This window comes from Cyrtonyx montezumae, unplaced genomic scaffold (genome assembly GCF_038088225.1).
Source record: "Cyrtonyx montezumae isolate F1298 unplaced genomic scaffold, pur_monq_1.0 scaffold_17, whole genome shotgun sequence".
Classification (NCBI taxonomy): Eukaryota; Metazoa; Chordata; class Aves; order Galliformes; family Odontophoridae; genus Cyrtonyx; species Cyrtonyx montezumae.
The window spans coordinates 14,881,439-14,905,696 of record NW_027071903.1 but is presented as its reverse complement, the minus strand read 5'-3'; the positions used below and the strand labels follow the sequence as shown (position 1 = coordinate 14,905,696).

Sequence of the window (24,258 nt, the reverse complement as noted above, 5' to 3'; positions counted from 1 at the left end):
GCTCAGACCGCAGTAACGCACGTCTCCTGGGTTGGATCTGTGTCCATCCCGAGGAAGAGGTTGCGAAACAGAAGGCTCACATGGCCCGTGTTTGTTGATGGGTGGTTTGGGGGAGCACAGGAGCAGCAGAACAGCTTGGATCTTTCCATGGAGGCTTGCAGACGCTCCGCAGAGAACCTGTCTCCTTCACACTGCAGTAGCACTGATCTTAGTCCAGAAACAATTTGTTATTCTGGCTGCACTTTGGAGAAATTCATTCAGTCTAATAGCATTTTGAAGAGGGGAAAAAAAAGTGTCTAAGAGCCTGAGGTTTGTGAAGTTGGCTGTTGCATGTTGGGTGGAATTCTGAATGGAAAAATCCTGTGGGTTTCTGCTGTGCAGGGAGAGTTGTCCAGACTCTTGCACCACCTCATGACAAGTGCTACCTAAAAGCTGTGGGGTGCTTGTGACTCAGTGCTTGCATTTGGTTGCATTTCATAAGTTTGAGGCCCATAACCCAAGTGAACCTCATGCTGAATTGCAGGCGTTAATTCCCATTAGCAAAGCCCCAGTGATTTTATTAGCTGCCTGTCTGTTTCACAAGACTTTCAAATAATTTTAATACCATGATTTAAAAAAACGCCAGCACAACCATGCTGTCACAACCCAGGAGGCTGTAATACCTTTTGAACGTTGAATCTGGGTTGGGATAAGTGCAGGAGGCACTCAGGAGGAGGTGTAGCACTTTCAGTCTGTGCTTGTAAATGTAGAAGAAATAGGAGTTAAAGGGTGCAAGGGATAACCTCCAAAGCCCACCTGTCTCCTGCATCCCAGCTGTAGCTCACCCAGAGCTGTGCTGCAGAGGTGCTGCAGGCCTTTGGAAGGAATGTGCTGATGTGGATCAACTCCCCTGGGTGAAGGTCTGTACAGTCCCTGGCTGCAGCACTCAGGAGCTGAGTCTGAGTCTCTCCATCCCTGCCTCCACACAGTGCTTCAGCCAGGAGCGTGCTGCCCGGCCTGCCTGCTGGGAGCTCAGCCTTTGAATCCTGTCTCAGTGCTGGGGTGCTGCACACTTGGCGTTTTTCTTCGGCTGGTGGAAGTTTTGAGGGTGTCAGGTGTTTTCATATTAAATTTAAATGGTGCTTTTAGAAACTGAAACCACCTGAGCTGGTGTTTTGTAAAAGCCAATGCTGCAAGAATCCATGTTCACAAAGATCTGAGTGTCCTTCTTGAAAGCGTGATGGGCATGGTGAAGTGTTTGATGGAGCCTGCCTGGGAGGAGATGCCTTGAGCCTTCCTGCCAGGTCATCCACAGTGGGATGAATCACGGGCAGGGAGCAGTGCTATTTCCCTTCTGCTCTCCATATGGAGATGGCCATCTCTTTTCCCACGGGGACGATGTCTGCATTGCTGCTATCAGCTGTGTTTGCATGAAGTGCTGGGGGAAAGACCTGATGCAAAAGCCCTGACCGGCCGTGTGTCCCCTGCCAGGGACGCACTCGATGCTGCTGGTGTGCTTTATAATCGAGTTGATGAGGGCGTTCACCGGCTGGTGATGGCGTCGAATAAACGCATCCAGGAGCTGGAGCTGGTGATGGAGTTTGAGAAGGTGGAAGAATGTTTTAAGGAGGTAAGTAAGGCTGTTTAGTCCGTTCTTGTGACTGCCTGCTGCCACCCTCTGACTGTGAGTACCACAGCAGGTACGTGTTGGTCTGTGGGAGCTTAAACTTCCCTTCTTGTGTTGCTCGCTAAAGCTGTGGGTTAACTGAAGCAAACAGGCCCTGATTTTTTCAGAAAGACCTTTGAAACCTCAAGTCACGCAGATAAAAAGAACCTTGAGAAGTTGTAAAAATAGCTTATGCTCTCTGTGTGTTGACAGATCTCCAGTGTTGCAGGTCTGGGGTGTGCTCTCCAAGCCTGAACTCTGCCTGGAGGTTGTGGAGTCTCATAGTCTCCTGTGCTGGAACTCATCAGCAGTGAGATGCTTTGTGCATCTCTTGTAGCTTGTACATGTGTGCATTTAGGATCGTGTACACATACACACACACACGTATTTGTATGGATGGTGTGCTGTTTGGAGCTCACCTTAGGAACATGTCCCCTTAAAGATAAGGGCTAGGGCCAGTTTCTCCATTGTTCTTCTAGGGTTGTCCCATTGTTCTTCTGTGCTCTTGTCTGCACAGAACTGAATTTGCAGAGGAACATGTAGCCAGGCCAAGGTGGATCCTTTCAGCGACTTTCCTATTTAGAGATAGATGCTTGGACACCATGCCCTGTGTGTTCAGGACAAGAAGTGTGATGCAAGAGCCCAGTAGAGTCTCCTTTAAAGCTAAACACACAGGTTCTTAATCCAAATGGAAAAAGAAAAGAGACAGGCAAGTTCCCAGCCTGTCTCTGCTTTCAAGTATGCCCATGGACAGGAGGCAGCAGCAGTGTGTGCCCTTCCGTGCTGCGTGCCATGACCTGGCAACCCACTCCATCTCCTTTTTGTGTGGGTGGTCCCTTTCCCAGTGCAGAAGAGTAGGAATTAATCTTTGAACGTGGGTAGAGTTAGGTGGATGAGGCAAACAACTAATCTGTTCTTCCGGGTGCTATTTCTGAAGCGTATCAGACAAGCTTGACAGCTTGCTTTTTAAAACACTTATTCAATGGTGCTGGTGTTATCCTGCTTAGCCTCCTGTGTCTGCTTTGCTTTTAGGGTATAGTTGTTCACCTGTGTTTGAGGTAACATGCTTAAAACAGTATGGTGGTGATGGGGCTCTGTCAAGGAACCTGTAGTTACTGCACAGTAGTAGAACCAACATGGCAAGCTGTGTTCAGAAAACCAGTATCTGAGAATTCCAGGGGTCTGTGAAAGATTGCCAGTGGTGAGAACTCATCAGTGTGTTCACATTGACATCGTTTATATGCTGCCAGTCAGAAAAGGGAAGTGGTATAGGAAGTCTGGCAGCAGGGAGATTTTATCCCACTTGGGGGTAACAATAATAGCAGTATCAGGACAGCCTGCAGGATGCAGGGCTTGCTTTAGACCATGGGTCACCCGAAACAGAACACAGGCAGCTACTTGCCTTGTTTGTGCCTAAGGCTGTGTGAGCAATAGCAGAGCTTTGCAATTATTTGGTAACCTGAAGTGGAAAAACTCCATGCAGGAGGCTCACATTGAAACGCCAGGATGGGGAAAAAGTGTACATGCACATTTTTTCCAGTAATATAATGGCCAGTGTTATAAGAGCAATTCCCTGTTCTTTCCACATAAAGGCTTGCCTTGGTGAGTAGCACAGGGTGACTAATAGTGAAGCTTTTCCCTTTTCTCCTAGGTCAGCAGTTGGATTGAGAATGTTGGCAGAAAAAAGCTAAAGGAGATGATCAACCTGGACGATTCTTTGGAGATGCTGCTTCAAGCACAGAAGCAGTTCAGGGAGTTTGATCTTGTTGCCAGTGTAAGTGTTGTCTGATTGGAAAAACGTGTTCTCCAGAGCCTGAGTTGGCAGCATGCATGCGTGCTCAGCCAAAGCCACGATGCTGTGGTGGCACTGGTAGAGGGTTCATCACCAGGCTGTTGGTGTCATTCCTTTACACTACTTAGCTTCCCTGCTCTCCTGTTGCAGATAAAGCCACCAGCTCCACCCCTCAGGAAGGACTGTACTTAACAGTCTTGAGAAGGATAATTTCTGTGGTAGAAGATGATTTTTTCTTCTTTTGTTTTGTTTTGTTTTTATTTTGAGTTAATCCCTTGATGTGCTTGAAACATCATCTTATTTGATTCTAGTTGACCTCTTGGTCTTAATGGGTAGACCTTTACAAGCTGCTGTGTGGCTGATGTAAATCATATCAGATGTCAGGATACTACAGAACTCTGCTGTAAACAAGTACACCTCTGCTGATTTGAATTGAACCTAAACCCTGCTCTAATTAGTCCCAGCTTAATGACTTTGATCTACTATCCGTGACAGTTCTCTATCCTCATATGCAAACACATTTTGCTTTCAGGAATATTGCAGGAGGGGACAGGAAGCACTTAAGAAGATGGATCGATGGGAAGACTTTTCCTCTGTGGATGTACATTCTTACAGAGTGAAGCTGCAGACCTACAGAGATCAACTGGAAGAATTCTGCACTCAACTGGATGAAAGCAGGCATCGAGTCTGTGAGACAGTCAGGCTGTATGAGTTCTTTGACAAGGTGAGACGAGGCAACTGCTGCGTGGAGGAGGGTGTAAAAACCTGCTCAGGCTCAGTCCAGAGCGTGGTTGCTTGAGATACACAAAATTTAGCGTGCATGCCAGCAGAGAGCTGACAGATCGTAATTTGCATTGATCCTTTTTTCAAGAAGGGGTTGGTGTGAGTTTAAGAAAACATCCACATCTATTGAGAATAGTGTTCTGCTGTCTGAGGTGTAACTTGCAGGCCCTTTTTGTGGCAGTGCTGGATTAGGCCACCACACCAAGGTAGGTAGGTTGCCCACATTTTGTCGGTACTTGATCTTTACCTGCTGGTAAGCTGAGCCTGTCAGCTTGTCAGGAGTAGCACCCTGCTATTCAGTCCTAAAGTTAACCCAGTTCTGCTCTTTTGGAGACGTGCAGGAGGATGTGGAACGCCAGAGCAGGGTGATGTGGAGTGTAGCCAAGGGACACAAACATTGCGTGGGGCTGGGTATGTGCAGAGCAGGAGGAGAGGGTGCATGTGGTGGCTGCAGTGAGCGTGTGACCTTCTCACCTGTTTGGCTGGATGCAGTTGCACTTGGTGTGATTTAATTTCTGAAGTTGCATATGAATAAACAGTAGGATTTTGTATGCGCACTTGAAAGTACAGCTCTGGCAGGCACAGAGGACCAGGGAGCCCGTGCTCCACTTAATCCACACTTGTACAAACATTGGGTTTTAAGTTCTCGAATTCCAGAAAGAATAGACACTAAAAGTTAAGCTGTACCAGATGTAGGTGCCACTTAGTTGCTGTCTCTGAGCTGCCTTGGCAGCCAGAAGTGCTCAGGGAAAGGGGAGGAAACTCAGCTAAACATGAAGAACATGGAGAAGTGCCCTGTGCGAGGGAGGAAAGTGGAGAATGCAGCTCAGGGCCTTGCAGTCGTGCCATGTGAGGTCTGCTCTAGCTCATCTCTGCAGTTTGCTGAGCAGGTGGGGGACCCTCTTTCTGTGGCAGTGTGTCATTTCTTTCCCAGTGGACAGGAGTCCTGGTGAGGAAGGCTGTTGCCATACTGCTGACAAACTGAGGCACACAGAGGTGCCGTGCCTTGCCCAGAACCTTGGCGAGTTTCTGGTCAAGCCAAACATCAGGCCTGTGTGTGAAGGTGTGAAGGCATCTCTGGAGCACAGCTGTGAGCTGCAGCACCTTAGTGGCTCCATTCTCCTCTGTTCAGGTGGGGAAACTGCAGCCCGTGGGAGCTCCTGGGCTGCCAGGTTGGTGAGCCAGGACTCTGAAGCTACGGAAGAACATCCATCACAGCTAAGCCTTATTTGGACCATTCCTGGGGCACAGATGTTGTGTGGCCCCCGTTGCTTTTCTTAGTGCTGCTCTTTCAGCTTCTTTTTGGTGAGTGACAATTGAATGCAGAGGAGAGGGAGGTATCCCGCATAGTGAAGGAGCAGGATTTTGATCTCACTTGTTCCAGTAAAACCATAAACAGTGTTGGTGTTGTCAATACAGCAGATGGGTACTATGAACCAGTGGCCAACCGAAACCAGGGCTGTGGAGGGGATGCATCCTGCAGCTGTAGGATGAGCAGAAACTGCTGTGCATCGTGAAATTCTTTGTGCCCACTATTTTAATCTTGATCTCCAGCTTTCTGCCTTCTGAAAGCAAAGCCACTGGTGTTGTCTGGGAGGTGGGGGAGAAGCAGAAGATCTTATCTAAACTGATTTCACTCCCCTCTGACGCTGAGCTGCTTTGGCCTTACTGCTGTGATCTTGTCAGTGCCTGCGTAACCCCCTTCTCTATTCCCTAATATCTGAAGGGATCAACAGCAGCAGTCTAAACGAAGTAATGTCCTTGTTTTCCTTCTGTTAAGAGCCTGCAGTGTGCCAGACCCCAGGATTCAGGGAAAAGCCTGGGGATGCGTAAGCAATGTGCACTATGGTAATGAGCTGGCAAGCTCACATCCCTCCAGACGTGTCAGCCTGTGCCAGGGGAGTGGAGCGCCCGCCACAGGGATCGTGGTGTTCATGCCCTCGTGCGGCACCGTCTGCGGGGGGTGGGAGCATTCCTCTGGCCTCCCGTCTGCACACGGTGAGCACGTGGTGTGTAGGGTGCAGAATGTGGCTGCCAGGCAGGCTGTGGGGGAATCAGCAGCACCCCATATGACCTGTCACACTGCTGTGCTGTGCTTTTCACTGTTTGGCAGCCCTGGTGGCCCATCAGAGCTGAGCAAGCTGGGCAGGGCTAGACCGCACGGAGCTCACACATGGGCTGGCAGGATTCCCTCCCCAAAGCCACAACCTGTGCCAGGCTGGATGTTTCCACTAGTCCCTGCTTCCTTTCTTGGTGCCTGGAAAGGGCTGTGGGTGGCTGGGCTGAGGCAGGAGTGGTGCAGGAAGCCGCTGTCCATCTCCAGCTGCGGGCAGAGCATTGTTTTAGTACCACAGGCTCAGCACAAACATACCGTGGGACGTGCCATCTTCCTGTGGCTTTGAGCCTGGTTTGGCCTCTGTCCCTTGTTCACTCCGTTCCATGGCTGTGGTGGATCTGGCAGTGCTTTGGGGGAGAAGTGGGAAGCTGAGCAAGCAAGGGTGTGTGTTCTACCAACAGTACCAGTGCTGGCTTCTTCTGAGGTTCCTGGGGGGTGGCTCTTAGTATCCCTCCCTCGCTGCCTATCCTGGCTTCACACTGGCACTGCAACAGACACCCTGTCCTTACCAGGAGCAAGTCTCCTTCTCCGTGCTTACCTTGTCAGCCTTCAGACTTCTTCCTCTCCTGAGCTTTCTTTGAGCGAAACTATTTCCCAGCTCATTCTTACTGTCTCTGCACGCTCGTGACTTTATAGCAAGCAAAATGCCCTGCTGCCTGTGATCCCAGCTTGAAGTTCCACCCCCTGAGAGCTGTGTACCCTTTCTGCAGCTAAGAAACGTGGCACGTCTGATGAGCCAGAGCCCGCAGCTTGGCCTTTGCCAGCAGTGGGGTGTTGAGCAGTCCTGCGTGAGGTCAGTAGTGAAGATGCACGATGCTTCTGGCAAAATGTCCCTGCTGGAAGAGAGCACTGACCCAACTGGAAGGGGCAGAGCAGCCTCCCACTGGCTCAGCACCTGCATACCCTGCAGCTGTGACGCAGCTGGTACCTGAGCCCTGGAGCTGAGCTGCCCACATCATTACAGGAGGGCCCAGGGCAGCACCAGCCCCAGAGGCTCTTTTCTGGCTTGTCAGGGTGTTGTGCAAGAGCTCTCCTTTGGTGGGAGCCTTGGAGCCTTGCCTCGTGTCTGCTTTCTGAGGGAAGCCATTCAGTGGTTCGGTGCTTGGGATTGTTGGGATGAGGTTACTTAATGAATGATAGCATTTCCCTTGTTGGGATTTCTTTGGACCGTGCTCTGGAGCCTTTCATTCAGCAGCATTTCTCTGACCCTTGAATCCCAGACCATGCAGGTCCTAGGGGAGCGGGGATCTTCAGCCAGGACCTGCTGCTTTTGAGCCCTGCTCAGCATGTGCCAAGCATGGCCCAACCTCTCTCCATCTGCGCTGGCATTTGTGAACAGACTGCGTGCGCTCACGCGTGGCTCTGCCTGAACGGTGGACGGCTCTTCTCTCACTCACCCCGGCACCACTTTGTGGCTTAGAAAACAAAGCCTTTGGCAAGTGAAGGAGGTGCCTACCCTTCCTGGGGGAGGGCCAGCTGGCCTGCATTTGATTATGGCAGCGCCTCCTCGTCCCTCCCCATTGTCCTTGCTGCTGCAGGCATGCCAGCGTTCTTGCGCTCTATCCTGTGAACAAGTGCTGCTGCCTCTGGGGCCCAAAGAGGGGCTGGGGCCCTTCCTCCCCCCAGCCCAGCCCCCGTGAGCTCTCCCCTCGAGCCGAACCCACCCCATCTGACTGCAGACAGACACAGCAAACGCTCCTGTAAGTACCGAGTGCTCAGCGTCCCGGCTGACAGTGGTGGTTGCATTGAGATTTGTTTGGAAACAGTGTAAAGGAAGGCTTGTGTGCGTCCGGTGCGAATGAGTGCTGCGTGTGCGTCTTCTGTGTGCGCGGGGCTCTGTGCCTCTTTGCGTGGCCCCTCTGAACCCCGGGGCTGTGCTCTCCGTCCTGTGGCAGTGCCTGGCCCTGCTCCTCTTCCTCAGAAAGATGTGTTTTGTTTCTTTTTGCTCAGCCTTTGGGGAGGGAAGCGAGGGTGTGAGTGCTGGTCTGCAGGAAGCTGCACAGGAGCCGGGTAGCTGGGACCTTGACGTGTGGTTCCTCTGTCCCAGGCTGGTCGGCACAGGCAGTTTGTTGTATCTAAAGGGCGTTGTGATTCCCAGCTGTGGGAGCAGGCTTGGAGAGGAGCTGCAGAATGTAACTGCACCGGAGTGTGAAAAGAGGCACCTGATGTGTCACTGGTGTAGAGTACTTGTTACAGGCAGACACTCAGGTGCTCGTGCCCCTGTGCTTGTCTCTCAATAGCAGTCCTGTGCAGGTCAGGACATGGTTCTGCCCACATCACTGCTGTGCAGTGGGACCTTTAGCATGGCTTACAGCACAGTCTCTTTAATAACAGGTGCTGTTCTCCCTCTGCTTTTGCACAGAGATTGCGTTGACTTTTCTGAGGAAAGGCTGTATGAAATTCCTAATTAACAGCTTTCATTTGCTTACTGGTAGAAGTACTGAAGATGGGGAAGGAAGGTCTGAATAGCACAGCAGCAAACACTCTCTGTGCCTTCCTGATGCTGTGAAACAGCTCTAGGGGAAGCCCCTGGTGTCTGACAGCAGCTGTCCCTTTCTCTTCTCTCTCCTTCCTCAGTTACACTGTAAGAGTGGTGCCCTAGACAGACATCTCACCTGATTTGCTCTCCCATTTCAGCAGTGTCCATTTTCATATGTGGTCTGAATCACTTGGGGGGGGATTGAGCCTAGAGGTTGGAAAGTTGATCCTCTTGTGGAGTTCATGCAAGGTTAATGCATGATATCTCTCCCTTCTCCTTCCTGCCAGCTTTTTGCTGGAGAAGTCTTCCTGCAAGGTTAATAAGTGCTGACGAAGGGTATTTTTATCAGAAAGCTTCTGAAGTTTGAAGTTTTGCCTCTTGCATAAGCAAGAAGCCCTGACCATGTAAATTCTATCCCAAATTACTGCCTTTCAAAATTAGTTGTTTGGAAAATGATGTTTTATGAATTCTCCAGTAATTTGTTGCTAGATCTGTCATCTCAGTTATTTTCTCTTCATTGCTTGGTGTCACAGCAGTGTTTCTAGCTCCCAGTGAGCTCACTGACAGTGGAAGGCTGCATGGTGGAAGCTCCAGCATTCAGTGCTCCTTTCTAGGTCCGCAGCAGAGGAGTGGAGCTTGTGTGTAAGTTTGTCAGAGGCAGTGGTGGGTTAGTTGGGGTTTTGCCACGTGCTACATCCAAGCACAGTTCATGGCTGAATGTGAGTTCTTGGGCTGAGATGCTTTCCATTACCTGCTGCAGTGCCTCAGTCTGCTTGAGCGCAGTGTGACCTGGCTGTTGGGGTCCTTGTTCCTTCTCCCTCATACTGTGCTGGCAAGGGGGCTGAAGGGCCCCAGCACGTAGCATCTTTTGGGATGTTGGCTGCCTGCCCCTCAGCTGCCTCTCTGATCCCAGGAATGCCAACATGTTTGGACCCTGATGCGCACTCAGGGGACAACACTCGATGTGCTGCAGCATCTTTGATCACAGTGCTCTGTAACTATTTATTGGTGGCCATGGCTGTCTGTGAGCGTAATCTGATGGTTATCCAATTCTGGGGCTTGCTCCCCTTTGGTGCAGCAGTGAAAGCAAATCTCTTCCAGGATCAGGACGCTGGTAGAGGCAGTCCCTAGCGGCAGGGAAGCAGTGTTTGCTGCCAGCAGGTGTAGGGATTTCCTAGCTTGGGTTGCAGCTGAACTGTGAGAGGAATGCATTGTGCTTGAGGTGCAAGATGTGATGCTAGAAGAGGTCTTTCCTCAGCTGGCCCCCAGCCTTGAGCTTGTGAGCGAGATGTTGGGATTAGATGCATTTTTTTTTTTTTTTGCTTGGACGTTGGACAGGATCTGTGCGGGACAACAGGCTTCCTGAATGCTGTGACTGCCCGTGTGCTGGCATCCATCTGGATACTTGGATCCTCCTGGAGTCCGGAATTCCCTTTAGTCACGGAGTTAAATAGATCTGTTTGGGCAATCTGGACATGGAGCTGCCCTCGGCTTACAGATGGAGCTGTGGCTCACAATGGCTCCAATCTGCATATCAAAGCCTTGCCATATGGACTGGACTCTCCCAGGAGCCACTGGCTCTGCCCAGGCTCCTTTGGCTTCTCCAGGGGGGCTCAGATCCTTTCAGTGCATCTCAGTGTGTCCCTTAAAGCAGGGCCTGACAGATGTGCTCGTGCTGGGTTTGGTTTCAGCCCCACGTGTCCCGAGGCAGAGCCTTCCTCCTAGTTCAGCTGCAGTGGAAGGAGCTGTGCTGTGAAACAGCGATGCGTGGGTTGGTGTGCTCTCTCCCCTGGTCCCTATAGACTGCTTTTAGGGCTGGAAAAAGCAGCTCAGCCAGGCTGCCCTTCCTTTCAGCCACCCAGATTGCAGCACATTACTGAAGAATGAAGCAGCTTGACTCAGCATGACAGGGGAAAGGATGGGAATTGAAGAGTACAGGTGAAAGCGCTGATGCGCCCTGTCCAGGCCTGAGGGCGTGCTGGAGGTTCTACAGTCCCCATCTGAACGTGGAGGATATCATTAACCAGGAGCCAGTGAGGGGCTATTACAGGGGGCATTTGCACAGTGTCTGGAGAAGTGGAGGGGTGACACATGCAAAAACCTCATGAGGTGACATCAGTCTCAGAGTGGAGAGTGATATGCTGCTGCTATGCAAGGCACCAGCTTCAATGAGTCTCCAGTTGTGCAGTGGTTTGCTCTTGAGTTGACAGCAATGTGAGGCCTGCAGCTCTCACTAAAAAGAGTTCTACCCTTTGCTAAAAAAAAAAAAAAAGGCGTGAAAACTCAGCCCTTTTCCTCCTCTAGGCAGTGGTTGCACATGCACAAACACACCTTCACACCTGTGGTTTTTCAGCCATCAGTAAAAATTCAACAGGTGTGACTTGTTTCAAGTCAACCTGGAGGTGTTTCCCTGGCTGCAGTGACCGGTGCGGCCAGCTGGAGGACCTGTCACTGGATCCTAGCTGTTGGTGGCAGCTCTCAGCATGCAGTTGTGCTTCACAAGCTCTCTTTGCTCCTTTAGCACAGAGCTGCTGAGTACTTTGTTGACCCTAACTGCAGCTGTGCTGTTGGCAGCACCCGAGGGTGAGGCTGGGCTGGCACATACTGAGTAACTGGTGAGGCATCAGGAAGGAGGGAGGAGGATAGGAAGGCAGGGAAGCAGCATCTGTTCTTACTCTAGTAAAGAAGGAATGGTAAGCAGAGTTTTACCAACAGAAAAGTTTTGTGGCGAGAGCTCATGAGTAGATGGGCAGTGCTTCAAACACAGAGGCTGGTTTGTAGCAAACACAAACATTAATGCTTCCAGTTCTACTGGGAGCAATCTCAATTCGCAGTCCTCTGAGCTCAGGAGGTTTTTAAATGTTGAGACAGCCCCCTCGATGAGGCAGAAAAAAATAAGCAGTGCAGAATCTACTCGAGGCTTCAGAGGCAGGGGGCAGAAAGGGAAGAGTGGGGGAAACTGCACCTTGTGTGCTACTGGGAGGTTCTCTGCAGCTGCAGGGAGGACAGACCTCAGAGATTGACTGCCCAGCTTCCCAGGGAGTCATTTTGTGCATTAAATATATAAATACACTCATCCGTGTGCGTCTAACACAGGTTGCTCTGTGGAAGCTGTGAATCACAGCAAAGTGAGGGTTGTTGTGGCTTGTTGTGATTCATTAGTTGAGTCAGCCTGCTCCTAATGGAGCCACGCTAGGTGTTGCTTGGCAGTTGCAGCAGTAAAAGAAGAGCAAGCACGCGTCCTGCACGCCAGCTGCAGAGCAGCCAGCCACGGCTGCCCTTGGGGTCGTCGTGTTGCCATCACGAGAGAAGAAATGGTGCACAATCCCATTTCATCCAATTATCTTCTCCTGTAATTTCACCTCTCCTGGTCTTGTCAAGCTGCCCAGGGGCAAAGGAAGGGAGCTTTGAGCTCTGCATTCACCCAGAGCACTGCTGCGCTGTTTTTGAGTGTGTTGCTCTAACGAGTTTCCCCTGTCCTTGTTCCCCAGTTGGGGCTGTCTGGGGCTCCATCCCTTTCTGATGCCCACCTGGTCTGTGCAGCTCTGTTGTCTTTCCTGCTGACTGCTGCCACTTCCCAGTGCCTTGTTCTTCCCTGCCCAGCTGTGGGCATCTGTCCATTCTCCTGTTTTTACACCCAGAGGATCTAGTCTGTGCCTGTTTGTCACCCTTTGTGTCCTTGTGGTGTTTGTACAGCACTGAGCACTTGGTAACAGGCAGCAGTGCAAATTCTGGACTGAAAGTGTTCTTTTGCTAGCGTAGCCAAACTAGAGATGCTAGTGGCCTCTCTTCCTGTGGGGAGAGGAGGAGAGGCAGTGGGAGCTACACAGCAACTCAGGAATCATTTAGCTTAGTATTTTAGGAAAGCAAGTTCTTTCTTCAGTGCTGAAAGCTGAGCTCCAGCCCCACAGGACATGGTTTTGGTTAGTTTGCTTTCTGCTGCTAATGAATCCCAGACAGGATTTTGCATGCGGTGCGGAATAGACAAATGCAGCAGGGTAAGGGGCAGGGTAACAGCAAACCTACGTACAGAGGGAGTGCTTGTAACTGATGGCTTTGCTGAAAAGCTGTGATCTCAAAGTTTTCTCATATATCTCTAAAGGCAGCTGCTTGCTTGCAGAGCCCCAAATCCTGCTAGAAGTGAGGGGAGATCTCAGCATTGAGGTACAGAAGAGCACTGCAACACCCAGAAGAGAGAACCCTGTTTGCTCCGCAGCTCTCATTTGTTGGGTGGCAACTTGCTTTGCATCTCGCTTGCATTTGGAGTTGGTGGGCTGTTTTCTCTCCCCTTTTGCACTGTGAAAGAAGGGGAACCTGACCCACGCCCGTGCAGGCTGTTCTCCACACACTTCAGTAGTTCTCGTGTGAAGCACAGGCCCTTCCCCCCTCCTGCTGTCTGGTTTCCAGGGCTCCTCGATCTGGTATTTAGGCTAGCAGCATTTGCTTGTGAATAGCCCCGAGCCCAGCAACAGGAGATGGTGATGCCCGGTGGGACATGGACCTGCTGCACCCCACTGGGCAGGTAGGAGGTAGTATTTACCGAATTAACCACCCTGCCATCTGCAGGTCCTGCAGCCCTGCTCTGTCGCTGTTGGGATTGAGGAGGGGGAGGCTGAGCAAAGTGTGAGTGGAGCTGAGGACCTTCTCGTGCTCTGCTTGTCCCTGGCTTAGCAAGAGCAGCAGGTTTGTTGCCATCTGTTGACTGACAGCTCTTTTAGGAAGGTTTCAGTCTAAAGATAATGTTGTTTTGAATATATTGCAGTGTGAAGTAGCTTTTTAACTGGGGTTGGCCTGAACTGCCAGCCTGCAGGGTGGTCTGCAGCCAGAAGTCCCTGCTTACATTGTGGATACAGCAACCTGTGACAGGGGACACATTGGTGTCTGGGGCTGTGAGACTAGTGGCTTTGTGCTGGGTTCAGTTTGGAACCAGTGATAGCAAACATTGGCTCGGGTGAGATCTGAGAGCACAGGGAGAAACAAGGGAGGTTTCCCATGTAGTGCTGGCATCAGGGCTAAGCACCTTCTCTTGGCCTCTGTGTGCAGATGGCACTTGTGCAGTGCCAGCAGTGACAGTCGTGGGGAGCTTCCACCCTCGATGAGCTGACAGCCGCCTCGCCGTGGTGAGCCAAGCAGGGACAAGCACGGTCAGCAGTGCCTTTGGCTCTTCTGTGGCACAGCAGGTCCCCCAGGAGCCCAGCCTCCCTTCGAAAATGAAAGTACAGGCTCCTTCCTGCCTGGCTCCACACCTCAGTGGGAGGATTCAGCCCTGCTGCACGTAGAGCTGTTCAGAGAAGCCTTGGTCCTGCCTTCTCCCCCAGTGCTCCGTGTTTTCAGGGCCCATCGTGTGGCTGGGTCAGCTGTGTGGCTTGTAACATCCTGGGACAGAGATGTCAGCAATGCTCTTACCTGCGTGGTGATGCTTCCCCCGCGTGCTGGGACACACTCTGCCTGTGGACGGGGCTGCTGTTTCGTGTGCTGAATGGGACAGCTGGAGCAGATGACGTGGCTGGAAAAAGCCTTGGTGGCCACTTAGCATGTTAGCAGGCAAGCTGTGGGGTGTGGAGGGCCGCTGCCATTGTGCAGGGAACAAAGCTGAACTATTCACTAGCCTGTGACAGGCACTGGGGAGGGAAGAAATGGGAGATTGAGTTCTGTGCTGCCTTACAGTCCTTGCCAGGAGCAGACAGATAGCATATGATGATGAGGGCTGGTGGGGCTGCCTTTCTGTGTGGATTGCAGTCCTTATTCCTCCTTGCAGAGGCTGCAGGCAGATCTATAGATGAGAAATAAAAGCAGCTTCTAACTGCTCCTCTCTCACATTTGAGAATGAAAGTGAGGTCCCCAGTGTTGGGGAAGTCCTGCCTGGGACATCTGCCCTCCTGGTGGCAGTTGTAAAAGCCAGGCTTGCCTCCAGGGAATACAAAAGCCTACAGATCTTGGGTAAATCAGAGCCACTGGGCTTTGCACACTGCAGGGCCGTTTGACCCCAGCAGCACAGTGCCTGGAATGAGTGAGAGGCACGTCCCGGGCATGTGCTGGTGTTGGAGAAAGTGTGGCCGCTGCTGTGTGGAGCTGCTTGAGAGGCATTTTCCCTGTGCAGCTGCTGGCTTCTGAAGCAACTCCTTGCTGTGTATGAGTAATGGGGCTGGCTGCGTGCACAACAGGCAGCTGCAGCTTCGGAGAGCAGTGCCTGTCCCTGAAGTGAGGCAAGTCCCTGCGTGCTGGTGTTCAGCTCTCCTGGGGAGTCTGAGGCTGCTATCTTCATTCCTGGGACTGAGCATGGGGTATGTGGGGCTATGGCAGCCAGGTGCTCTTCCTTACTTGTGTTAGGGTAGGTGGCATTTTGTCCCACTCCTCCTCTTTGACTTACAGGGCAGAGCTGTACCTGTGTCTGCTACACTCAAGCTGAGCCTCTTAAAACTGCTCCCAGCATTCCTGCAGTGATAGAAATAACCTGCAGGGCCACACTGAGATGTGCAAATTCCTGCCAGCAGCTTTCCTGGGATCCCCCCAGCAAGGCAGACATGCCCAGCAGTGTGGGAGCTGGCATGGTGGTGGGGCTGCAGCAGAGCAGGCTGCACAGCTGAAGCCCTCCACATAAGGAGCTGTTTGTTCTGCTGAATTGTTAAGCCCCATTGACAATAGCAGCCCCCCCCCTTTGCTCACACTTGAAGGAACTGCGTTGGCCACACACTGATCCTTTCTCTTGTCTAGCACTTTGGGCACCGAGTTGGGGGTCATTCTTCCCTGAGTGCCTCTGACTGGCTGCTGCCTTTTGTTCTGCAGGCGTATGAGTGGGCCTTGGAAGGGATGCGACACCTCGCCTGCATCAGCATGGAGGAGTGCAGCTCCGCCGAGCACTGCGCTGGGGTCATCAAGTGCCTGGAGAGCTACAAGGAGCAGCACCCGGACATCAGCAACACCCGCTTCCAGGAGATGAAGGAGCTGGCCTGCGAGCTGAAGAGCGACAAGGGACTCAAGCAGTGGAAATTCGCGTGGTCCAAATGCCAGGAGACCAAGCTGGTGTTTGAAAAGAAGCTGGAAGCGGCCTTGAGAACCAGGAGGTCGCTGCTGTCGGAGCAGCCGCAGGTGGGCAGCGAGGCCGGCAGCGTGTCCCACCGCAGGCACTCCGAAGGGGCTGCTCCTGGCCCATCCCAGGGCCGACCCAATCGCTCCATGGGGTGGACCAAAGAGAAAGCTCCCTCGCCCTCTCTGAGCTGCCCTGGTGATTTTGGTGCTGGGGAAGAATTCACCTGCCAAGCTGCTCTCGGGGCCGGGCCCCACTTGGGCAGAGTTTCTTTTGGAAATGGGGCTTGCAAGTCACCAAAATTGCCTGAGGAGAAGTCAAACCTGGAGAGCATCTTAGAAACCCTGGAGATGAAGCCATCCTTTGCCTCCACTCCCACCTCTGGGAAGCTGCCTCCCAGGAGGATGCTCCGCAAGGCCCAAAGCTTCGACCTGCCCTGTGGCGAGAGCCTGTGGTCGGGCTGCCAGAGGACACTGAGTGAGCCGGCCAGGTACGGCAACACTGGCGTGTTCATCAAGGGGCTGGAGGTGAGCAGCACAGAACTGGTGGACAGGACATTCGCACTGCGGCAGCCGGAGGGGCAGCGGGGCTGTGGCTCTGCTGAGGCCAGGAGCTGGGGCAGGTGAGTGAAGCACAGTGCTCGGAACTGCAAGGTGAAAGGGAAAGGCGGGCAGTTGTTCTCCCTCTGCGGCTTCTGAAGTGTTGTTCCTCTGAAAGCAGGGGAAGAGCAGTTCACAGATGGGAAGCTGGCATCAGGTGGTGAGGGTACGCAGAAGCGTGGTGGCTCTGGATGGTGCCCAGCACATGTCAGTAAGGCTCACAGCAGGGGACAAGCCCCAGAGGCAGGAGGCTGACTTCTCAAGGGTGTGATGTGGTAGCATGCGGAGATTGGGACTTCTGAACAGCTGAGGGAGCTCTAGGGAAAGCTGAAGAGTGGGGAAGACAGGCACGTGGTGTAAATGGTTGTGACTGGTGCTGTGCTGCCTCGCAGTGGAAATCTCAAGTACTGAGGAGCAGTCCAGTCCCTTCAGAGGAGTACAGAGCCACCTGCACTAGGAACCTGCCCTGATAGGAAGGTCGTTTCCCACTGGTGGGGTGATGCAGGAATGGGGCACCCACCCTGGAGGGGCTGAGGCTCTCTCCCTCTTGCTAAGCAGAGTGCACGCATGCTCCAGCAGTAGCCAGCAAGCTCCTGGCTTGGAGGAGAGTCATAGCAGCTCCCCGTTTCCCAGGTGGAGCACTTTTGGCACCTCCAGCTGGGCCCTTCCTTCTGGTACCACTGCTCGAGGTTGCAGCCTCCTTGTTTGGGCAGCCCTTCTTCCTCCAGCTCAACAATGTCTGCATGCAGAGCATCCCATTCCTTAGCCCACTTTCACCTGGCTGTTTTTTTTTCTTTTTTTCCCCACAAAAGTCACTGGCATTTCTGCTCTCCCTTTTTTGTTTTTTTTTTTTTGGAAGCACACTGATTTATGGGAGCAGCCTGTTGTGTCTAGGAGCAGGGCTGGACCCTGCTGAGGGGCCCCCAGCCAGCTCAGGGATTCCCTTCCTGATCGGAGAAGCCTTGGAGCCAGCTTTATGATGAGGGGCAGCTCTCACAGAAGGTCGTGAATCGGGGTTTAGGTTGTACTAAGGGATCATCCCCATGTTGTGTCCTGGCAAGACAACAGGCCAGCTGTTCTCCCCTGCAGCAAGCTGCGGCACATCATCGATGAGATGGTGACCACGGAGCGGGAGTACGTCAGGTCACTGTGCTACATCATCGACAGCTACTTCCCTGAGATGGAGCGCCCGGATCTGCCCCAGGACCTGCGGGGGAAGCGCAGCGTCATTTTTGGGAACCTGGAGAAACTCTATGACTTCCACAGTCAGTACTTTCTGCGAGAGCTCGAGAGCTGCTGCAACCACCCACTGCGCGTCAGCCACTGCTTCCTGCGGCACGTAAGGCGTCGTGCTTTCTCCCGGGGTTGAGCTCCTCCACATTTAGTTTCTGTGCACCTATTAGTCTAGCTGTTCGTCTGTGTCTTGGTGGGTTGTGGCTCTTAATGGGAAGGTATGCACGTGTTTCTTGGGGTACCTAATGAGCAAGAGGTAACAGGAAAATGGATTAAAAAGTCCTAGCTACTGTGGGGGTAGGAAAATGAGAATGTTCCCCAGCTCTTGCTGAACTTAAAGTCTGTCCTGATGGACAGGAGGCTGTGGTGCAGCCTGGGAGAGGCAGAAGTGCTTCAGTAACCGACCCAGGGCACGGCTGTTGCAGGTCCTGGGCCTGCCCAGGCCTCACACACAGATCTCTTATGCAGAAAGACCAGTTTGGGATGTATGCCTTATACAGCAAGAACAAGCCAAAGTCAGACTCGCTGCTGGCCAGCCATGGGAACACTTTCTTCAAGGTAAGTGCTACTGCTGACGTCCACGGTTTCTCATGATGTTTGGGTCGCTGCCCTGTTTTGCTCAACACCCTCTGCCTTCTGGCACAGCTCTCTGCACAGGAGTATGTGGGGGCAGAGGTGTGCAGTGAGTGCTTTGGGAAGGTGCCCAGCACAAAGCAGCATCTATTCTGTTACCCTGTAGAGCGTGAGCAGAGTAGCCCTGTTGGGAAGTCGAGGCCCTGGGCAGTTGGGGGTGTGTTGGTGCCTGTGTGGGGCCCTGGGGCTGCCCTTGGTGAGCTCCTGCCATCACTGCTGTGTTCTCAGTTCAAGCAGGTGCAGCTGGGGGATAAGATGGACCTGGCCTCCTACCTGCTGAAACCCATCCAGCGCATGAGCAAATATGCCCTGCTCCTGAAGGACCTGATCAAGGAGTGCAGTGAGGCACAGGAGCAGGAGCTGGGCTATCTCCGGGCAGCAGAGGAGATGGTGAAGTTCCAGCTCCGGCATGGGAATGACCTGCTGGCCATGGATGCCATCCGTGACTGCGACGTATGTTTGTGTCCTCCTCTGCCTGGGAGCCAAGCTACATATTTTCCCCCTCTTCGGGCTTGGGGTCTTTGGATTGTGTGGCGCAACCCTGTAGTGGTCAGGGTGTTGACTCCTGAAATATGGGGCAAGGGCATGGCAGGGCTTGACAGTCTCCTGATCTGGTGCAGGCTCAGAATGGAGGAAAATGGGGTTTGGGGCAGGCAGAACTGAGGTGCTTCCTTTCTAGCCTGGGTGGCAGCTGGGTGGGTGTCCTTTCCTTGTCAGTTCACTTCATTCTCCAAGAGAAGGCTAGGCTGGTGCCTCCAGCTGCCAGCCCAGAGGTTCGTCATGGGTCTGCACAGGGAGACTGGAGAAGGTTGTCCGTAGGTAGTGCTCAGGGAAGAGCTGCAGCTCTCATCTTAGCTCTGAGCCAGTTGTTTTGACCAGATGTGGCTGCTGGCAATGCCATACAGCCCAAGGAGGGACAGAGAGGCCACTGCTTGACCCCTTGAAGGGGCAAGAGGACGCTACTTTCCACCCCCCCACCCCCCCCTCGTGTGGGACCTGCTGTCTGTGACTAGGCCTGCCCAGCCCTGGGCTCCCTGCTGCTGGGCCTTACCAAGGTGTTCCTTGTGGCCAGGTGAACCTGAAGGAGCAGGGGCAGCTGGTGCGGCAGGATGAGTTTGCCATCTGGCTGGGCCGCAGGAAGTGCCAGCGCCACGTCTTCCTCTTCGAGGACCTGATCCTGTTCAGCAAGCCCAAGAGGATCGAGGGTGGCTTTGATGTGTATATCTACAAGCGTTCCTTCAAGGTAAGGGCAACTTTGCTGCTTGCTCTTGTGCAGGAGGTGACTCTGGACTTCTCCCTGAAGTTTTCGTGTCCCTTTTCATCAGATTATCTTTCTCCCCTGCCTGCCACTGAGTTCACCTTTCCTGCTCCCAGTGCAGCCCCAGCTGATGCTTTGCTCTTCCTTTTCTTCTGGCAGACTGCAGACATCGGTCTGACGGAGAACTCTGGGGACAGTGGTCTGCGTTTTGAGATCTGGTTCCGAAGGCGGAAGTCTAGTGACACTTACATCCTCCAGGCCAGCTCAGCTGAGACCAAGCAGGCCTGGACCAGTGACATTGCCAAGATCCTGTGGCAGCAGGCAGCCCGCAATAAAGGTGTGATTCCTTCCCAGGGCGTCTGTGCCGCAAAAGGTGCGGGAGCCCCGTTCAGCTCGTGCTGTTCTGAGTAGGTTTGGAGCCTATTACCAGACAGCTTTGTGCAGCAAGCAGCTGTGTCCCTGCATGCAGCCTCAGGAGCATGTGCTGGGGTTGGCTGAGTGCTGTCCCTTTCCTGCCCCTTGTCTCCATAGACCCTGATGGCAGTCTGCACCCCGTGTGGCTGTGTGCCCCGAGAGAAATGGGAGATGTTGGTATGGGTTTCCTGCCCTGTGAGAGTGGCACTGCTTGTGAAAAGCTCACTGTTCTCACCACAGCCTTGCTATCGAAGTGGCAGCTGTCTGGCTCATGCTGGCTGAGTCCCTCCCCTTCACCTCAAGCTTCCTGCTTGGCAGGACACTTACAGCTGGCATGACACTAGACCGTGGAGCCAGATCAAAGCATGACTGCTCGTTTGTGGAGATTCCTTAGACTGGGGAGCGGTGGGAGAACAGATGGAATGTGGGTATCTCAGGAGCAGCCTGCCCTGGGGCAGCAGAGTACCTGCAGAGAGGCAGAGGGGAGCCTGGCAGGCGGCTGTGGGTTGCTGTTACACACCTTGCTTTTCCCCTGCAGAAATCCGCATGCAGGAGATGGTCTCCATGGGTGTGGGCAACAAGCCATTCCTAGATATCAAACCCAGCGAGGCCGCTATCAATGACCGTGCTATTGACTACATCATGAAAGGCAGAGGTAGGTGCCAGCCTTGCCTGCCCCCTGCTCCAGGTGAGCCCAGCAGGATATGATGCTCATGGCTTTTTCATTGTGCTTTGTGGCAGCTGCCAGGACCAGAGCATCCATTGCAGTGTCTCTGTTTGACCATTCCAACCCCTACAAGAGGACGCAGGCGCAGCTCTCTGCTGGCAGCACCCCTGCTGCGTACGGCCCGTCCTCCTCCTCGCTGCTGGGGCCCCTCAACCTGCATATGTACCTGGACCAGGCACTGCTGCCCGGCGTCCTGGCCCCCCGGCGCCCCTTTGATGTCAGCCCCTGCATTGAGGAAGATGAGTTGGAGCATGAGACAAGCAGCCAGCCGTCACTGAGTACGTATGCTGCACACCAGGGATATATCCTTGTTGTCCCTGTGCTGTGTGCCTGTCCCTGCTGTGTGGTCACACTGGGCTCACAGCAGAGCCTGGCCCTGAGCTCAGCTGTCTCCTTGCACAATCTCCAGCATGGTTTGTTACAGTTTGTTGGAGTGTTTTGTTCCCTGTGGCTTTTAAGTGGCCCAGATAGCAGGCTTACGTTGGGTATTGCGTGACCATGCCTCTGCAGGCAGGCTTGTTATTGAGCGCACGCGGTACAGGTGGCATAGGCTAAATTCACAGTGCTCAGAATCAGCTTCCCTTCTTTCCCCAGCCACAGAGAGCTCCGAGTCCTCACACTGCATGTCAGGCAGCGGCTCCAGCGGCTCTGACAGCGGCTGTGTCTCCAGCATCCCACAAGAAAGCTTCTGTGAAGACATGGGTTCACCCCCCTACGTGCCCCTGGGCTCACAGCACAGCTCTGCGATGGAGGGCAAACCCCGGTTCACGAACAGCCAGTACATTTCTGCAGTAAGTGCAAGCAGCCAAAGCTCTCTCTTCACTCTGCCTGTTCCCACCGCTGCCTCCCCGGTTCAAGGCGCTGCCTCTCACGTGGGGACTGAAGATGCTGCTTTTGGGCTGGGAGTGGCTGTGGGGAAGTGATGCTTCCTCCTGCAGACTTGCCTCTTCTGGGGCAGGCGAGAGCCCCCGTGTTGTGAGAGCTTCACCTTTGGTGACCGGGATCCCTGAGGAGATGCACTGGAAAGGACCTGCAGTGCTGGAGGCTGCGTCGGGAGGGGACACTGCACGTCCTGGGGTTGGACGGATGGAGCTGTGCCACGCATGCTGCTGAGCTCCTTCCCTGGGAGGTGTGGGCCTTCTGTGGGGAGCGATGAGGTGGAGCAGTGGGGAAGAACGGCAGCCTGTTGCTCTGTGAATATCGCTGCTTCTCCTTTTACTTAGTTCCTGAGGTTCTCAGTCACCTCCCTTCCCACTAGCTTGTGTCCTGATGCTGGTGTCCTCTAACCCCATACTAATGCTGGCTTCTCTCCTCTGCAGAAAGCAGGCCAGGCCACCCTAAGTCCCTCGACAATAGTGTGATCCCCTCTGCAAACGTATACGGCCTAAGGAAGTGGAGTTGTTGTAAGTAACCCCTAAAGGGGATTTTCGAGCTGCTCCGAGTGCTGGTCAGGATTGTCTGGAGCTCTGAGCCAGGAGAGCTTCACGCTCTGCTTCCCCTGAAAAGCTTTCCACCCACATTCCTGACCAGTCTCTGAGGCTCTCATTGATCTGGTTAGAGCTGACCAACTCCCACAGCCAGAACCATCGCCTTAAATAGCAGGTCTGATGCCTCTCTGGTTTGGAGGAGCAGAAACAAAACCAGCAGAACCACGTTCAGGTAGCAGAGGTTGAGCACCACCTCGTTCGTGCGTCAGTGCTCAGATGAGCTTCTCTGCTCCTGATGCTGCCCTGCTGTCTAACCACTAACCTGTTTCTGTGGCTGTTTGCCAAAATCCTGCTATTCCTTAGTCCCTCTGAGCTGCCTTGGGGGAGTGGAATCCATGGCATTCTCCCAGGCTGGATTTATCCCAGATTCCTTTGAACTGTAGGCAGCACCTAGCATAGGAGCCTGCTAGGTCGTGGGCAGAAAGTCCTGAGAGAACCAGTGGATGTTGGTCCCCAGGATCAGGGCTTGGATGGGCAAGGCACAGGGTGATGGATGGTGGAGCCTCTGCCTTGTGGTCTGCAGGTTGGGGCATCATACTGCCCTAAACAGAGCCAGCTGCCAAGGTTAAGGCTGGGGATCCCAACCCCTCTGGGGGCAGGTTGCAGGCAGGACCTTCTGAAGTAGTCCCAGCTGCAGCAGGGTTTGCTGGCCCACTGCAGTGACAGCAGCACATGACCTTGAGTCCCGAGGCACAGGGGCAGCTCTCAGCCTGAGGAGCAGAGCCTCCTGTGGAGGCTCCTCCAGCAAAACATCCTTTCTGCTCTGAAACGCAGCTCTGACAAGCCGTGGCTTTAAAGTATTTTGCAGACTTGCTGCTGGCCAGGCTGGGGAGCTGCAGGCTGCAGGTCCTGCCACCGTGCAGGAGTACAGCAGGTCTAACCCATTGCACGGTGCTGTGTTCCAGGTTTGATTGCCATTTCAAACTCACTGAAGACCCCAGGCCTCTGACCAGCAGAAGGAGACAGTCTTCATCCGTGAAGATATTTTTCCACTTAAGTGGGCTCTGTCAGACAGCACAAAAGCTGATGGCTGGCGGGGGGAGGCCCGGGAAGGTTTCTGTCAGCTACTCTTATAGCTCTGGTGTTGGATGGGACCTTGGGCATTTGAAACTTGTTAGCCCTGTATTTATAAGTAACATAGCTGTTTGAAAGAAAAAAATGTATTATTTTTAAAGCTATGTGCTGTACAGATTTTTGTTACACGTGACTCAGTTACTGTTTGTTCTGTAAGCTGCACATTTTATAAAGTTTTTGGAAGGGCGAGAAGAGAAACCAAGGTATTTAAGAAAAGTAGAGTAACTTTCCGTTTCAGGGTTATACTGACCTGGAGCTTGAGCTTAACGTCCTTCCTTATGTTCTAAATATGTCTATCATAGCAATAATTTATTTTCTTGGCTTTAACACTCCTGTTTTAATAAAAGCAGTTTCATTGTTACAGTGAATTGTTTTCTTCAGACCATTCTTCCATTGCCTCGGTGCTGAGCTTCTCTGTCTTTAACCCCCTGCTCTCCTGTGCTAACCCACCAGCTTGCTGTGCCCAGCAGGAGTGCCTTCCCCCAGGTGAGGCAGGGACAGGGGAGGGGGCTGCGTGGTGGGGGGACCGAGCTGTGCCCACCCAGCTCCTCTGTGCAGCTGCTGGCCCAGTTCTCAGCTAGCAGCAGCAACCTGAGGCCTGGCCAGCTGCAGGGTTGGTGAGCAGCAGAGCTCCCAGCCACGCATTACCCTCTGCATATAAACCTTCCTTCAACTCTGGAAGTTCCTGTACTGTACATAAAACACTTGTTTATTTTTAATGAGGTGAATGTGTTTTGCTTTTTTTTTTTTAATTAAAAAAAAATACCAATTTTTTTTCTTTAGACAGCAGCTAGAACACAGCTGACACCTTTGTATACGAAATTGTGCGGGGAACAGTTGCACTGGGACGTGTTTAGAAGTTCCTATTTTGAAGTAATTGCTAAGTTAACTCAAGGTTTGGCACTGTCAAGGCAGCAGTAGCTCATGGCACCGGAGGGAAAGTGTTTACCAATGCAAAAAAAGAGACTTCCTGAATGTCTCAATTTCAGTT

The 24,258-nt window shown here is 52.9% G+C and overlaps 1 protein-coding gene across 1 annotated transcript in view; it reads left to right on the top strand.

Annotated features, from left to right (window-relative positions):
* The window catches only part of PLEKHG4 (pleckstrin homology and RhoGEF domain containing G4), a 68,610-nt gene extending 46,505 nt beyond the window's left edge, over positions 1-22,105 (top strand). Inside the window, exons 11-22 of the mRNA XM_065733424.1 lie at positions 1,471-1,609; positions 3,297-3,419; positions 3,970-4,161; positions 15,602-16,464; positions 17,531-17,780; positions 18,143-18,232; positions 18,536-18,760; positions 19,380-19,550; positions 19,725-19,902; positions 20,518-20,634; positions 20,721-20,984; positions 21,301-22,105. Coding sequence (XP_065589496.1) covers positions 1,471-1,609; positions 3,297-3,419; positions 3,970-4,161; positions 15,602-16,464; positions 17,531-17,780; positions 18,143-18,232; positions 18,536-18,760; positions 19,380-19,550; positions 19,725-19,902; positions 20,518-20,634; positions 20,721-20,984; positions 21,301-21,629 — 2,941 coding nt within the window. The 3' untranslated portion in view covers positions 21,630-22,105. The remainder of the gene's footprint in view (positions 1-1,470; positions 1,610-3,296; positions 3,420-3,969; positions 4,162-15,601; positions 16,465-17,530; positions 17,781-18,142; positions 18,233-18,535; positions 18,761-19,379; positions 19,551-19,724; positions 19,903-20,517; positions 20,635-20,720; positions 20,985-21,300) is intronic.
* Positions 22,106-24,258: the final 2,153 nt, after the last annotated feature.